The sequence below is a fragment of the Heterocephalus glaber genome, unplaced genomic scaffold (assembly GCF_053883595.1).
Source record: "Heterocephalus glaber isolate CG9 unplaced genomic scaffold, H.glaber_assembly_v1.0 deba00000937, whole genome shotgun sequence".
Lineage (NCBI taxonomy): Eukaryota > Metazoa > Chordata > Mammalia > Rodentia > Bathyergidae > Heterocephalus > Heterocephalus glaber.
In genome coordinates this window covers 3,955,337-3,972,043 of record NW_028258173.1, presented here as the reverse complement: position 1 = coordinate 3,972,043, position 16,707 = coordinate 3,955,337, and the positions used below count along the sequence as shown (strand labels likewise).

Genomic DNA, 16,707 nt, shown 5'->3' with positions numbered 1-16,707 from the left:
CAAGTCCCGGCTTATGTGGGCCAAACAGGATTACAGAACAGAGTTCATCTCTTCTGCCTGTCAAAATACGGCAAGGTTTTCCTTTTTTCTTTTTCTTTCTGGGTACAGAACCAGGGCCTCCTGCATGCTAGGCAAGTCCTCTACTACTGAGCTACATACCTCCCTGGCTCCGTCCTTTAAAAGGTGACCCTTAAAAAATGTTTTTGTTTATGGGCATGTGTTTCTTCAGCTTATTTGGCACAGAACTGTGCATTCCCAGGGGCCAGGGCTGGTCTTGTATGGGGCACAAGAGTGTACCAGGCACGCCATTCCCCTCACAGAGATGAGTTGAGTCCGCTTTGTGCCATAGAGCTGCAGGTGCTGGGGCTGATAAGGTGAAAAATGCACACACACACCCAGTCCCAAGTCTGGCGAGGACTTTCCATGGATCTGTGCAGCGTGCTGGTCAGCGATCACCAAGTTACATAGCCCTGAATAGCTCTAGCACCTTGGGGACGTTGCACAAGCCTAACACAGCCCATCAAGTCCAGCTTGACGAGTGGGGCAGCCCCGTGGCACGAGGGCCCAGAGTGCACTCACCCTCAAGTGGGGCCTCCAAGCCTTGCCTGAGTGTCACCAAAGGGAAACTGAGCCCCAGGTGGAGAAGTACCGAGTCGGCCCAAAGCCCACAGCCCGGCCTCCTGCGCCTGCGCGCTGCCGCTGTGTCCGCGCTTGCGTTCTCAATAAAGTTCGCGCGCGTCGGAAGCGGAAGCGGCGAGTCTCCATGGCGGCAGCGGCGGCGGCGGCGGCGGGGCCGGTGTTTTGGAGGCGGCTGCTGGGCCTCCTGCCTGGCCGCCCGGGACTAGCCGCCCTCCTGGGGCGCCTGTCTGACCGCCTCGGTAGGAACCGAGACCGCCGGCGCAGGAGGTGAGATCGATCGGCGGCTGGGCTGGAGGGGACCTGACCCGCGCGCGCCCCGGCTCCCGGGCCTCCCCGGCTTCGCCGCTGGCTGCCGGAGGGGAAGTGGGCGCCCGAGCGCGGCTGTCAGCCGGGCCGTCCTCGTTTCCCTCCCCACCGCGCTTGGCTGCGAGGCTGCGAGCTCGGACCACTGTCCCCCAGCGCTGTGAAAGGGACTGGGGAGTCCTTTCAGGGGCCGTCGGCCAACCTCTTGGGGCTAAAGTGTATTTCCTGGTTTGAGCCCCAAGATGTGAGTGGGGGAGAGTCCTGACCCGAGAGGCACTGTTTGGGTCGGGAGAAGTCTTTTCCTTAAGTAATCCTGGCGGGGAGGTGACTTGGCGGGAGTGAATCAGCCCTGCTCGGATTGTGTGCAGCAGCGTTTCTCACATCCTGCCGTAGTGGGGTGTGAAGCAATCCTGAGTCAGTAACACTCGGCCATGGGAAGAGGAACCACTCGAAAACCTTCTTACACTTTTCAAAGGGCCTGTGTTCTGGAAAAGTACTGAAGTGAGTTATGTAAATGATGAAGTAGGCTTTGAAGCAATTTGTTCAGGCAGTGGTCTTTTAAATATTTGCCAAGGACAAGCTGACCTAAGAGGCCTCCTGCTATTGCTAATATTAAAGGGAGGGGGGTAGTTCTCTGTGTGCAAGTAGTTTTCTTATTAGAGAGATTTGACCCTTACGCTTGATTCTTTTAAAAAAGGTTGTGAAATTGCATTGTTTAGTTGAGGTCGCATTATTTTAGATGTTTTTTCCATGCTGGAAATTGAACCCAGGGCCTCCAGTAGCTAGGCAAGCACTCTTATCACTCAGCTGTACCCCACCTCTAAATCCCCGGCACTTCCTCATTTTCGGTAACTGATGCTTAGCCAATGACCTGTTCATTCCAGTGGGAGGGCAGTCAGATGATGTCTTCGTCCTGGAATCAAACCATTGAGAGATTTGGTTTACAGTTTTGAAAAATATACTACCTTCAAAGATGAGACGTTTAGGCCATTTTGTAATTTTCCTCTATGTGTTTAACCTATGGAAAACACATTATTAATTATTGTTGAACCTTGGAATGGATTCCTCAAGGATGGTGAGGGCACTCTCCACAAATTATTATTTTTTAAAAATTAATATGTTAGGAGGATCACCACCAGTTCAAGACCAGCCTGGGTTACACGGTGAATTCAAGGCCAGCCTAAAATAAATAGTGAGACCCTATCTTAAAAAACCAAAAAGAAAAAAAAAAATATATGTTTGTAATATATAATAATTATGTTCATCTTGGGGAATTGATATACATATCATATCTTAATCATTTTTACCCCCTCTCCCATCTTGGCCTATCCCCTACCACAATTTTTTTTGGGGGGGGGTGGAGTTTTGAGACAGGGTCTTGCTATGTAGTCCAGGCTGGCCTTGAGCTCACTCTCTAGCCCAGCCTGGTCTGGAACTCATGGTGATCTCCTTCCTCAACCTCCCAAGTGCTGGGATTACAGGTGTGTACTACTATACCAAGCTGAGAATTGTTTCTTTGAATCAAGAGTTCAAGAAGAAATTCAGTTTCTTTTTTTTTTGATACTGGGAATCGAACTCAGGACCTTGCACTTGTGAAGCAGGCGCAGTGCCACTGAGCTAAATCCCCGGCCCCAAAAATCAGTTTCTTATTTATTTAATTCTTTCTTTTTTTGAGGCAGGGTCTCACTATGTAGCTTAGGATAGCCTTGAACTCGAAGTGATCCTCCTTCCTCAACCTCTCGAGTGCTGGGATTACAGGAATGTGCCAGCCTCCATGCCCAGCCAAATTCAGTTTCTTGGGCAGAAATTCTTGTTTTATAATCTTTGGAAATAAAGTATATAGGATGAGAACAAATGCTCTGACCAAGATTGAATGATACCATAGGTTTTTTTTTTTAGGTACCGGGGATCGAACTCAGGACCTTTCGCTTTTGAGGCAGGCACAGCACCACTGAGCTAAATCCCCAGCCCTATAGGTTTCTGACTCTTCTCCTTTGTTTGGTTTGCAGATTTTTTTTTTTTTGGTTGGTTTGGTTTTGATGGTATTGGGGATTGAACCCAGCCCTTTAAAAATTTTTATTTTGAGAAGATCTTGCTAATTCACTAAGTTACCCAAGATTTGTTTGAACTTGCGATCCTTCTGCTTCAGCCTCCCAGAGTGCTGGAATTACAGGCGTGTGCCATTTTCTGGATCTTTGTGACTTTGGTGTTTGGAGTTATGCATGTCTGTTGTGGCCACTCACCCTCTGTTGGCTGCTGGCTTTCATTTCTTCTCCGTTGTTCTGCTGCACCTCCCAATTCCTCATTCCCTGAACGATGTGTTTTCTTGTAACTCTCTGATCATTGATTCATTGATAATAGTTCTCTGTAGTCATGAGCTTAAGTTATTTTAGATTTCAGCTCGCCAGTCTGACTCAGCTCTTGAAGGGGCAGGTGAATCCTTGTGGCTAGCAGGGAACGGTTCTTTTACTGCTGTGGTTTCCTTGCAGGCTTAGCAGTGGCCTGGAGATCGAGAACTCTACTTACAGTCATTTCTAATTAGTGATCTTGAAATACTGCTGTTTCCTCTTAAGCAAGCAAGCAAGCATCTGACTCATTGTCAGGGAGCCTTGAATAGTTGGCTTATGCATGGTGTGTGGAGCACTGCTGTGTCAGGCCCTGAGGAAGCAAAGATGGAGGGAGACACAGCCCTGCCTTCAGGATGCTCAGACCCGTGAACAGACAGTTACAGGGAAAATAGGATGGAAGGTGATGATAGCATCCAGGAGAGGCACTTGGAAGCGAGGGGAGGCTTCTTGGTGGCGTCAAGAGCATGCTCAAAGAGGGGGTGATGTGAACAGCAGTGGCAGGCAGTTCTAAGACCCCACAGGCATTCAGACTGCCTCTAGGAGCTGATGGCGGAATGGAGTAGGGAAAGAGAGAGCTAGGAGCAAGTCAGCCTTCCGGCTAAGGACCCAGAGAGACCCTAGATTATACATCCTCCCCTCCCTTTTCTTGTACTGGGGATTAAACCCAGGACCTTTGGATTCAACTATATCCTAGCATGGGTTCATGTCCCATCCGTGGTCTATCACCCTCGCCCCAGGGTCTTCCTAAATTGCCTAGGCTGGGCTCAAATTCATGATCCTCCTGCCATAGGCTCTCAGAGTGCTGGGATTATGGATTATGGGCATGCAGCACTATGCCTGGCTTCAAGTTGTAGTTTATTAAAAATGTTAATGTTAACAGGAGTATCTGTACCCATGTTGTAGCGGGTGATGAGTTAGGCTATATCAATTGGGGTTTTTTTTGGGTTTTTTGGGGGGGCTATATCAGTTGTGTGTACCTAAGCAGATGGAAACAGCCTGAGATTAAAATGTTCAACTGGATAATCTCTCTGTGGATAGTGTGATCCGATTAATGTAAACAGTCATTTCAAGGCAGCAGGAATCAGGTTGGCTGAGGCTGTTCCAGTAGTAAAACACGTGATTGGTTTTAACCAGACACTTTGTCCCTGGTGCATTTGGCTACCCTGGGTGTATTGGGGGTTATAAATGTATTTTAAATTTTTGCCCCCCACTCCCATGTATTTGACTTCTGGTTGGCCAAGGCAAGAGTCGAATCACTGGGTCAGCATGTAGCTGGCAGCCCAGGCCTCCATGCAGCACTTACTGGGGGAGTTGAGCAGCCACTGGGCTTTGGTAACCTCCGGGAATCCACATCATTTCCCTTACTGGGTTCAGGTCTTGCATTAGTCAGGAAGGGCCGCCCGCTGATGGGTTGCAGGAAGTATGGGACCTTCATGTAGTTTCTCAAGCCCTTCTCAGGAAGTGTTATGACTGTTGCTCTTTTCTCATCAGTTCACTTTTTTTTTTTTTTTTTTGGTACCAGGGATCAAACTCCGGTCCTTGCACTTGCGAAGCAGGCGGTGGAACCACGGAGCTAAATCCCTGGCCCTCATCAGTTCACTTTTTACGTTTAACCATGTATGACGGCAGGGCAAGGGGTACAGGGTGGGTTTTTCTTAAAAAGTAGTTTCTGAAAACTATGACAATCCAGAGAGAGCTCAGTTTCTTTTAAAGACTTCTTTTTACCTCGTTTTGTACAGACTTGGATGAGATCCAAACCACAGTTTGTTCCACGAAGCTTACAGTTTCAGTGGAGCTCATGGACCCTTAGACTGTGGCTCTGAGCCCACTGCGAGGGACAGTTAATACCCGGAGTGCAAGACAGAGAATACGACTCCTGTCTGTCGCAGGTTTGTGGGAGCCTGAAGACTCCTCCAGCTTCACCATGTTCTTTGTTCAAAGCCTCAAAGATCTTATTTGGGAAAAGCCCCAAGAAGTTGGTGTGTAGCTTGTGTGCCATTGTGTCATCAGGCACTTGGCTCAAGGGGAGGCAGACTGTCCTCTGAAACTGAGGGGATGTGGAGGGGAGACCAAGGTGAACCTTGGAGTTTGCCTGCCCGCTTCTGCCTCTCCCTCCCTCCCTGCCTCCCTCCCTGCCTCCCTCCCTGCCTCCCTCCCTGCCTCCCTCCCTGCCTCCCTAGGCTTCACACCCTCTCCTGTTGGCATCCCTTCATTTAGAACATGGGGTCTCCAGCTTCATTGTTGACATCCGGAGAAGAAATGTGAGATACGCCAGTGTGTCCTGTGAGACACATGGAGCTTCAGAATGTTTGGTGAGATGGGAAACTCCGGTCTCCCCACTAAAGGGACCAATGCCTTCTGTTCTCCCCGAGGTCCCCTCTGTAAACAGGCGTGCTGGATGGCAGCTCAGCCGCATGGTTACTCTGAGCTCAGGGCCCGTCCCTGTCTCCACCCTCTCATGGAGGCATATGGGGGGGTGCCTTGTCCTGCCTGGGCTTCCCTGTCCTGTCTGGGTGGCTGCCCTAATCCCGGGGCTCAGGGATGAGATGCAGGACCTCTGTATCTTCAGGGCCTTGCCACTGAACTGCATCCTCAGGTGTTTTTATTCTGTTTTGAGATAGGGTCTTATTAAGTCACTAAGCTTACCAGGCTGAGCTTGAATTTATGATCCTCCTGCCTCAGCCTCTCAGAGTCCTGGGACTACAGGGATGTGCTGTGGGTCCTCCCTGAGATGGCAGGAAGATGCTTTCCTCTCTGTACCAGTGCACCCCCTCCATTCAGACTCTCTGGGCCCACATGCTCAGTCCCCTCTGGTTGGAGCAGTGGGCCCCCAGGTCAGGGCTCCCCAGTGCATTCCCTGGTTCTGGAAATTTGCAGCGTGCACAGGAAGCCTTAAGTCGCGTGACTGAAGCTTCACCCAGAGCCAGGCGTGCTGACTGCCAGAGGATGCTCACCTGTCTCACCTCTAGGATTGCTTTGCGTTGTTGGTCTGTCCAGGTTGTTGGTGAGGTTACCAGACAAAGCTGGGCAGCTCCCTGCCCTGGCACCCCAGGACTACCTCCTCAGCACCGGCCCCCCCTCCCCCCCCCATGGCTCCGGTCCCACCCCCTCTCTGCACTCCCCGAATTCCGGGCTGGCTGAACCTTGTTATCTGGCCCCTCTCTTCCACTTCCTCCTTCTTATAACTAGAAACGGGTGCTAGATGGTATCTAGAAAGAGATGACTCGAGAGTCGGTCTAGATGTGGAAATTGTGTGTGTGCCCTGGTTACTTCTCTAAATGATAAGTGTGACATAGAACTCCGCCTTTTTGGTAACCACAGCCTGGGTCTCTTCAGATCCCTTGGGGCTTGGTTTTTGGTCAGACATGTAGTTTCTGCATAACCTCCTGGGGTGAGGGGAGTCAGCGCAGGTGGTCACCCGGCCCCTGGAGACAGTTACTGTGCAGCAGGGCTGTGTCAGTGTGGAGATGAAGCTTTTCTGAGAAACTTCCCAGGGGTTGCACTGTGGAAAGCCGGGAGCTAGGTGCCCTGGGTTCTGGTAAGGTGAGTGGAAAGAATGGGCCTGAGCAAGCCCGCCACGGCCTGGCTCACTCCACTCGGGTCTCCTCTCAGGTCTGTTGTGAGACACTTGCAGCCTTGCAGAGTGCCTTCCTCTCCCAGAGCAGAAAATGGGCGCTGGGACGCTGTGCCTCTCGAGGCACCATGAAGCAGTGAAACCTAATTGGCTTCCAGCTCCTTTTCTCCTAACAAAAATAAACCCATCAGTACACAGATTAAACAGGAAGCCAACACAAAAATGCCTTCAACAATTGGAACTGAGGCCCTGGTGAGGCACTGGCAGGGAAGGCTGCCGGGAGCAGGGCCTTGCTGAGATCTCAGGCCATGGGACACTTCCTGCCGGGGCGGCCTGCTCCCAGGCAGATGGGGGTGGTGGCCACTGACACCTGTGTGGGCTCTGTACGGGTCTCCTCTGGACCGCTGCTGAGCCCTGCCCCTGAATTCTGTTGAGCGTTGGTCTTGCCAGATCTGCTGTGTGCATCTGCCCATTGTTCTCTCATTGTTCTCTTTGCCGAGCCCCCTCCCCTCTGAGTTCCCCTGCTCCCCTTTGAGGGACTTGAAGCATGTTCTGTGTGTGTGTGTGTGTGTGTTTGTGTGTGTGTGTGTATTTTTTTGGGGTGGGGTGGGGAACCGGGAATCGAACTTGGGTCCTTGCGCTTGTGAGGCAGGTAGCAGAACCATTGAGCTAAATCCCCGGCCCTGTTCTGTATATTTTGACATGTAATTCATATTAGCATTTCTGCTCATACTGTTCTTAGGTAATCCCAGGTATGTAAATCAGTGAGGCAACCGTGGCTGTGGAGGTGGAGACTGCCTGGCTCTGCATGTATCACCATGGTCTGTGGCGGGTGCTCCCAGCAAGGCCTCCTGACCTTCGCCCTCATCTGGTTGCCTTGTGCTGAGGAGTGTTTCCTCACTTTACTCTTTGGGAGCTGGTTTATAGCTCTGGGCCATGTGGAGGCTGTGTGAGGACTGACCAAGGGGTGTAGGGGGCACAGGTGCAGCTCTGGCTCATTCCCAGCTCTGAGAGGCGAGAGAAGCCTCAGTAGGCAGGGTATGCTGACCTGCTGTGGGCTTGCCGCCGTGCATGGACCAGGCTTCACTCACAAATGTCCGTCACCAGCCAGGTTGCTGTGCAGACTTTCCCTCCTGTTGTCTCATGGTCTGTCCTGCACCAGAGGGCCCTCCTTCCTCTCCTCTTGGGCCTGGCAAGTATGTAGCTCATGGTTTGGGAAGTTGAGGTAGCGATCCCTCATTCATATTCCAGGCCTTTCCTCTGCAGGCGGTCGCCCATGAGTGTCCGCACCCCCACTAGACAGCCAGGGGGAGGCTGGGAGCTGCTGGTTTCCCACCTCTGCCCGGGCTGAGGCCTGCTCCGTCCAGTCTTCCCAGGACCCGGAGAGCAAGCACCTTCCACCATTGCTGAAATGTCCTTGGCAGTGAGTGGCCAGGACAGACTGGTGGGCTTTCTGGGAAGCACAGCCCTGGGCCATCTGGCGTCCATGCCCTGGGAAGACTCAGCACTTTATCATGAGGCCTGCAGTGAAATCATCTTCCTGGAATTTGTGGCCACTCGGGCTTAGGGTGTTTGAGCCCTCCTTTCTCCAGAGTCCTCGGAGGTGGCACCTGAAGGGGGTTTTCCTGGTGCTGTTCGCAGGACCGGAATTCAGAGGAGGGCGGGGTTTGCACAGGGCTGGGTGTGTGGGGCTGCGGAGATGGGGCTCTCTGCCGCCTCAGGAGCGTGTGGTCAGTGCTGGCCAGAGGTGGGGTGCGGCCTCCAGGCAGGTGGCGGCTGCTCGTGGTGAAGGGGCCCCTCACGGTCACCAGCATCTCATGAGACAGATGGCTCCTTTCCCCTAGCCTGTTCTTGCTCCACTTTTCTCTTCAAATCTTTTTTTCTCTTGTACTGGGGATCAAACTCAGGACCTTGTGCTTGTGAGTCAGGCACAGTGCCACTGAGCTAAATCCCCAGCCCTCAAATCTTTTTTGTTTTTCCTTTTCTGTGGTAGTGGAGATTGAGCCCAGGGCCCTTGCAGTGAGCTACATCCCCAACCCTTTTTTATTTGGAGACAGGGTTTCACTAGGTTGTTAGGTTGCCAAGGCTGGGCTTGAACCTCTGATCCTCCTGCCTCAGCCCTCTGGAATGCTGGGATTATAGGCGTGTGCCACCACACCCAGCCAGGTCTGAGTTTGTGGGGTTTTTTTGAGACGGGGTCTCACTGTGTAGCTCAGGCTGGCCTAGAACTGCAGTGATCCTCCTGCCTCAGTCTCCTGAGTGTTGAAATTTCAGGCATGTGCCATCATACCCGGCTAGATCTGAGTTTTAAGAAGAAATGCTTTACTAATTTCTTCTTTGAACAAAAACCTTGTTCATCTCACAAGTCATATGGCTGCGGGTTTGTATAGCAGTCCTCAGACTTTTCCCAGGGCTACCCTTCTAGGAGTCTGCAGGTGATTATTTTAGGCAGATTTGCTGGGAGGTAGTATTAACCAGGTGGCTGCTTTTGTGAGTTCAGTTGTGGCTCCTGTAAATTTGGTCCCTGAGTTGTTTGGAGTTAACTGAAAGTCTGGGATTTCTCCCTTGGCACTGGCACTTTGGAGGTGCTCAACAGTAGCTCTTTGAGGTGTTAGGAGGAGAGAGGGCTAAAGGGAAAATCCTGCTGCAGAGCTCGGCTTAGGCTCCTCCCACCCTGCCTCCCTCCCTCCTTGCTCAGTACTGGGGATGGAAACTGGGGCTTTCGCACAGCGGCACCCGCCTTCCTTCAGTTAGAGACAGGGCTTGCTAAATTGTGGATCAGGGTGGGTGAGTTGCCCTGGCTGGGTTTGAACTTGCAGTCATCCTGCCTCAGCCTCTCAGGTGTTGGGATTACAGATGTGTACACCACACCCTGCTTGGTCTGTCTGTCACCTGTCTGTCTGCCTGTCTCTGTCTACCTATCTGGCTATCTTTCTTTGAGACAGGATCTTGCTGTGTAGCTCAGGCTGGCCTTGAACTCACTGTGTAGCCCAGGCTGGCCTTGAACTTGTGGTGATCCTCCTGGCTCAGCCTCCCCAGTGCTGGGATTACAGGAGTGTGCCACCATGCCCGGCTCACTTTTTAAAATATTGTAAGAAATCAGAAATTGGCCAAATTTCTTCTCTTCTCTCCCGGCAGCCAAGAGAGGTGTCTGTAGAGGTTCTGAAGAGGGTAACCCATTTGTGTGTCTCTTTAACTAGGTCACCATGGCTGTTGTTGGCTCCCTTGCTGTCCCCAGCTGCCCCCCAGGTCCCTTCCCCACCTTGCTGCCTCTGTCCAGAGGGTGTACATAGGTTCCAGTGGATCCGGAACCTGGTTCCAGAGTTTGGCGTCTCCAGCTCTCACGTCAGAGTGCTCTCCTCCCCGGGAGAGTTCTTCGAACTCATGAAGGTAAGTTGTGCCTGAAGACTGAGGGAAGAAGTAGGAACTGGGAGGGAGCATGGTGCCTGTAGTCCCAGCACTCTGGGAGGCTGAGGCAGGAGTATCCAGGTTTGAGCCTAGCCTAGGCACTTAGTGACTTAAACTCTGTCTCAAAATAAATAAAAAGGATTGGAGCTGGGCATGGTGGTGCACACCTGTAATCCCAGCACTCACTCACTCACTCAGGAGGCTGAAGCAGGAGGATTGTGGAGAGTTTGAGGCCAGCCTGGGCTATTTAGTGAGTTCAGGGCCAACCTGAACCACATGGTGAGACCTGTTTCAGAAAAATGTTAGCAAACAGCACTGGGGATGCAGCTCAGTGTGAAGGCCCCAGGTTCAAGCTCCAGTAAGACACACACACACACACACACACACACACGCGCGCGCGCGCGCACGCCCAATAAGTCAGAGTTGGAGGTATGGGGGGGCTCAGGGTGTGTTAGTCCTGTGTTCTCCATTCTAGGGCTTCTGATGCCGGTTTAGCATTTTGGGTTCTGACTGTCACAGGTGATTGAGTGTGAGCCTTGTGCTACACACTCGGGACAGTTAGTGAGCACATGTGGATCTCCCCGGGTGTCCTGGCTAGGGGATGGGGAGTGAGCCTTTGTCTGGTCTGCACAGGATGGGTCTGCCCCAAGCTCAGTGGTCCCATTTGCTGGATGCAGTAGGAGTCCCACGGGGGACTGAGGTGTCAGCAGCCCCCAGTGCCCATCAGGGAAGAGGCATCTCAACGCAGCTGGGAACTTGAGCACCCTGGGCCTAGGCCTCGTAGTCCTCCTTTCTGGGGCTCTGTTGAAGGAGTGCGCCACCTTCTTCCTCCAGGAGTGAGGTCATCTTTGCGCTTCAGGGCTCAGCTTTCAGCATGTTACTTCCGTTTACATGCCATGTCTAGCTGTTCTTAGCTGAAGTGCTAATTGGAATGAAGCAATCCAACACTTATTAATCTTTAACAACATGAGCTCTCCACGTTCATTTGAGTGATGATGCTAGAATGAAGATCTGAGAGCTGGCAGGCTGGGAGATAACAGGAGACACGGGTGGGGATCTGTCTCTGTGCAGAGAGAGCTGCTGAGTGCCTGCCCATCTTTTCTCCTTTTGCCATCTCATTCTGTTGATCCACATTTAGCTTCATATCTGGCTGGCTGACTGATTCCAGAAGGGACTCTGTGTGTGTGTGTGTGTGTGCGCGCACGCGTGCACTCGCACTCACGGGGCCTGTTGCCTTGTTCTCCCCCTCTCCCCCTCCCCCACTGCCTGCAACATGTGTCTGTCCTGTGTGGCCTTGTTGGTTGGGTGCTGCAGCCTACTCTCTGCACACACTTGGCGCCCTCCTTGGTGTGAAGGAACAGGTTTTTCCATGTCTGTTATCTCAGTGCCCTAGTGGACCCTGGTGGCTGAGTGACTGTGTCTCCACATGGTGATCCACGGCCAGTAGCTAGGCCACAGTGCATCTGCCTGGGGTGCGCGCGGCTGCAGAGGTAGGAAGGGGCAGTGGCCTTGTCTGGGGGCTGAGAAACCGGGGGCTTCTTTCCTGCCCTAGGACTAAATTGAGGCCGGATTCTTCTGGCTCCCATCACACAGAGTGACATGTTTCTTCCTCGGACAGGCAGCAGCCTGTGACCAGTGGGGACAGAAGACAGTGTTGGTTTCTTCCTGGTCCCCATATGGGACCTGGTGTCGTACTGTAAGCAGTTGGATACACTGTGGTTGCTCAATCTGAATGGACTCAAACTTGACTTGCTGCTTTTTTTTTTTTTTTTTTTTACCGGGGATTGAACTCTGGACCTTGCACTTGGGAGGCAGGCATAGGAACCACTGAGCTAAATCCCTGGCCCTTGCTGCTTTTATTCCTCATTGTCCCTGCCAGTGTCGTTCATTCATTCATTCACGCATTCGTGAGACAAGGTCTCGCTGTGTAGTTCAGGCTGGCCTTGAACTTTTGATGCAGCCCAGGCTGCCCTTGAATTTATGGTGATCCTTCTGCCCCAGCCTCCCTAGTGCTGAGATCACAGGTGTGCGCCACCATACCTGGCAGTTTTGTTTTGTTTTTTTGTACCGGGGATCGAACTCGGGTCCTTGTGCTTGTGGGGCAGGCATCGGTGGCAGTTTTTCTTTTGGAGACAAGATCTTGGTGTGTAGTTCAGGCTCATGATCCTGCCTCAGCTGAGTGCTGGGATTACAGGTATGCACCATCACACCTGGCTTCTCATCTATTAATAGGTAACAAAGCAAAGGGAATAGCAACCTGGGTTGTAGTTTTGTTTTGTCCATGTACCTAAGGCTTCTCCAGTGGCCTATTCACGCAACTGTGTAGTACAGATGCCCAACTTCCTGTGTGGATGATGTGGGTTAGGGATGACATCTCTTCTTCCTTTTTTTAGCAGTACTTGGTTTCTGGGATCTTGACTATTATATATCTAGGTGTAGATTTTTTTGACTGTGGCTAGTTGGAGTTCTATATGCCTCACTTATCTGTATGTCTAGTTCTCCACCTCTGTCTGGGAAGTTTTCTGCTATTACTTCTGTGAACAGTTTTTTTGGGGGAGGGTACCGGGGATCGAACTTGGGTCCTTGCGCTTGCAAAGCAGGTGGCGGAACCACTGAGCTAAATTCCCTGTGAATAGTTTTTTTATGTCAGTTGTACTTTCTCCTGTTTTTTCTTGGATTCCTGTCAGTCTTGTTATTCTTCTTTGCATCATCTAGTAGCTTCTGGATTGATGTCTCATGGTCCCTTACTATTTTTAAGAAATCTCTGTTTTCATGGTCATTAACCTCAATCCAGCCTTCTATACCTGATATTCTATCTTCACAGTCCCTTAATCTGCTGTGCATACTTTCAATGGAGTTTTTAATCTCCTAGATATCTGTTTGACTCTGTTTCATGGATTCCATTTCTTTCTTATGCTGTGCATTCATGGCTTCCAGCATGTTTCTGATCTCATCTATTTTTTTTTTATCTGTTTCTGTTCTAGAGCTTCTAATCATGTCTTTCATTCTGCTCACCATCTCTGTAGTTATCTGGGAGATTATTTCTGCTTTGAATTTTTCTAGAGCCTCATTCATCTGTTTTGTTACTTCCTGTGCTATCAGTTCAGGGTGTCCAGGTGGTTGATTATCAGACTTTTCCACCTCCTTTCCCCCAGGATTTGCCTTTTGTGGGGTGGAAGTCTGAGTTTGTGCCTTGCTTAAATATCTTCTCATTTTTGTTTTTGGTACTGTCCTTGGTTTAGTTCCTGGGTTGATACTTCGAAGTTGCTTATTGTAAGTATCTTTGTTGATGTATTTAGAACCCTTATGGAATGATTGCTTCTCAGAGGTGTCTTCCAGGTATAGCTGGCCTTTAGGTTTTGAGTCTCTATTGGCTCTGAGGCTGTCTCATTTTCATTATACCAGGAAGGACAACTGATTAGATCAATCACAACACCTTAGCCCAAGTGATACAATCAGCAACACCATAGCATCAAGTACCTCTTAGAAAATGACAGTTTGTGGTAGTTATTAATCTATCACCTTTAACTGTGTGAATTAGATCAAAATCGAGGACCAACCCAACCTATGTTTATAGTGAATAAACTCTTCAATATAGCAACTTTACCCTTCGGGATGGAGAGTTAGAAGGAGTTGGGGAGGGAGGGATAGCTAGGTAGAAGGATAGGGGAAGGTTAGCAGTGAGGGTTTTGGCAGTACTTGGATCAAACCCAGGACCTTGTGCATGCTAGGCAAGTGCTGTAGCACTGAGCTGTAGCCTCTGCTCTTTTTATAAATTTTATTTTTAAGGCAGGGTCTAGCTAAGTTGCTCAGGCTGACCTTGAACTTGCTGTCCTTCTGCCTTGGCCTCCCAAGTAACACCCAACAACATCCCTTCTGGATAGAGAAGTGGCCTGAGTCACGTGTGCTTCCCTCCCTATCACCTCACTCTGTATGCTTGGGGTTGACTTATGGTGGCACTGTTCTTTCTGTCCTCGCTATATCTATGGGGCCAGGGATATCTTTGTGCTGTGTCACCTTTGGGTGTCGCTGTGTTCTGTTTATGTTTCTGTGTCCCTGTCTACATTTCAAAAGTGGCTCCTGCTGGTTATAAACAGCTCAGCTGTGCAGATGGTGGAAAGGGTGCAGAATATACCCGGGCTCCCCTTCCTGCCTGCTGTGCTCCTTGGGGACCCTTCAGCAGTGTGGCGCGTGTTTCCATGCTCCTGCAGACATACATGTACACAGGCACGTGCTCAGCCTTGTGCTCGGGGTTCAATGTGAACAGGGGGCATGGTTTGCACTCTGTTCAGGGATTTGCTTTTGTCTTCCTGCAGTGCTACATGGGCATTCACGTGCACACACATCTTTGGACTTTTATATAGCTGCCTCTCCTCTTGTAGTAGGGCTGCAGGGTGCCTTACTTTGAGGGCTGAATATTGAGAACTAGGATTGGGAGTCTTTATGTAGTAAGTTACCATGTACAGTTTAGGCTTCATTTAAATTTTAACTGGTGAAGACAGAGGGTAGCTCAGCTTAGAGTATAATTTGTCTCCAAGGTTGAAGGATCACGTGTTTTCATTGAACTATGAAAATGACAGACGTAAATTTTGAATTGTTTCTCTTTTAGGGGCAGATAAAAGTAGCCAAGAAGCGGGTTGTGATGGCGTCTCTCTATCTGGGCGTAGGACCTTTGGAACAGGAACTGGTAAGGTTCGTGTGGAGCAGATTGGCCTTAAAACATTGCCGCTGCATAGTGCCCTGGGCTTTTTTTTTGTACTGGTGATTGAACTGGGGGCCTTCTCACTGAGGTGCATCCTCAGCCCCCTTTTTTAATGCTTTGAGACATGGTCTCAGTAAGCTGCCTGGGTGGGGCTTGAGTTTTCAGTCCTGCCTCAGACCAAAGTGCTGGAATGACAGTGTGTGCCGCCGTGCTCTTTGGCTTGTTTTGGATATTGTCGGGGAAGACACAGGGTAGTTGAGCTGAGCCTGTGACTTGGCTGCAGGCACAGTGCTTCCTTTCCTTGGCCTCTGTCTCACAGACAGCTCTTACCCCTGTTGCCCAGCTGTGGGGTAGCTCAGGAGGACGTGAGGAGGCCTCATCAGGTGCTGGCCAATGTCTTTCTCTCCCTGCACAGGGCTTTTGGGCCATTCTGTCTACCAACGTAAGGCTTGGCAGATGGCAGCCCTCAGACCCAGTCTGGCCTGCTGCTGCTTTTGTTGCTGTTGTTTTGTTTTGTGACAGGGTCTTGCTGTGTGGCCCAGATTGGCCTCAAACTCGTGATCCTCCTGCCTCAGCCTTTCAAGTGCTGGGATTACAGGTGTGTGCCACCGTACCTGGCCCACACTGACTGCTTTTATAAGGCCTCTCAGCTAAGAATGACTTACATGTTTCCAAATGATTGGAAAAAGCCAAGGAAAAGACTATTTTGTGATTCATGTAAAGTATACAAAATTGACATCTCCGTATCCATCAATAAAGTTTTATTGGAGCACAGCCACACTCAGCATTGTGTATCGTCCACGGCTGCTCTCAGGAGACAACAGTGCAACTGTGTAGAAGTACAAGACTCTCACCCACAAAGCCGGAAATGTTTACTCTGCAGCCCTTTTCAGCAAAAGGTTTCTGACCCTGTGCTAGAACCCAAATGTAGGTCGGGCTGGCCAGTTGGCTGGGTTTGCCACGGGTGGCACTGGGTGCCAGGTCTGGGCCAGTCTTGTCCTGTCTGGACTGGGTGGCTTGCCACTTACCATGAGGCAGGCAGGGGCAGGGAGGAGCTTAAGTCACCAGGCTTTTTCAGGGGATCTAGAGCAGGCCCTGCTGTCACAGCAGCATGTGAAGTGAAGGGAGTTTGGAGTGAGGTCATTACTTTGGCCTCTGGGGCAGCTTTCTGGGGGAGGGAGGAAAGTGGGCCTGCTGCCCAGGTGAGTGTTGCCTTTTGGTTTGTTGATGCTCAGAACTCACAGGTAGGAGCTGGGAAGTGACAGAGGGCTGGGCCGTGGAGACAGCAGGAAAGGCAGCTTAGCCTACGTGCTGCTCCTTTCCTGCTCTGCAGAAGGCGGGCTCCCCTGCTTCCAGGTCGTACTCTCAGCCACGTGCTGTGTTTATGGGAGAGGAATTTAGCGTCCAGCCCATGGAGTAGGCCCAGTGGGCAGGTTGCGTCTTGGATTTACTCGCCTGCCAATATTTGCCGAGTGCTCTCCATGCATAGGGCACTGTTTGCTGTGTATCTGTGAGGATTATCTGTCTGTTGGTATGTGTGGGAGCTGGTGTCTTAGAGAGAGTCTCTAAGAGCGTGGTAAGGCCCAGGCTGCCGAGATGCAGCTTCTGTTCAGTCTTCTGAGGTCCAGGCTTCAGAGGCTTCAGAGGCTTCCTGATTGTCGTTCCCGGGACATCTCTTGCAGAGCTTTCACAGTGTCAGCTTTTTTTTTTTTTTTTTTTTTTTTTTTTTGGTA

General features: G+C 50.8%; 1 protein-coding gene across 9 annotated transcripts in view; it reads left to right on the top strand.

The window, feature by feature from the left end:
- Positions 1–735: 735 nt before the first annotated feature.
- The window catches only part of Pgs1 (phosphatidylglycerophosphate synthase 1), a 40,446-nt gene continuing 24,474 nt past the window's right edge, over positions 736–16,707 (top strand). For 5 of the 9 annotated variants that reach the window (XR_002388246.2, XR_002388247.2, XM_021241337.2 and 2 more), the window contains exons 1-3: positions 736–906; positions 10,065–10,254; positions 14,882–14,959. Coding sequence is in view for 7 of the 9 variants with exons in the window: in XM_021241337.2 (XP_021096996.2) it covers positions 764–906; positions 10,065–10,254; positions 14,882–14,959 (411 nt within the window). In the remaining 2 variants the exon portion in view is untranslated. Of the gene's footprint in view, positions 907–955; positions 4,908–5,029; positions 5,180–5,207; positions 5,603–10,064; positions 10,255–14,881; positions 14,960–16,707 lie in introns of those variants that run through there. The other 4 variants (XM_021241336.2, XM_087208387.1, XM_021241339.2 and 1 more) reach the window with 4 other exon arrangements.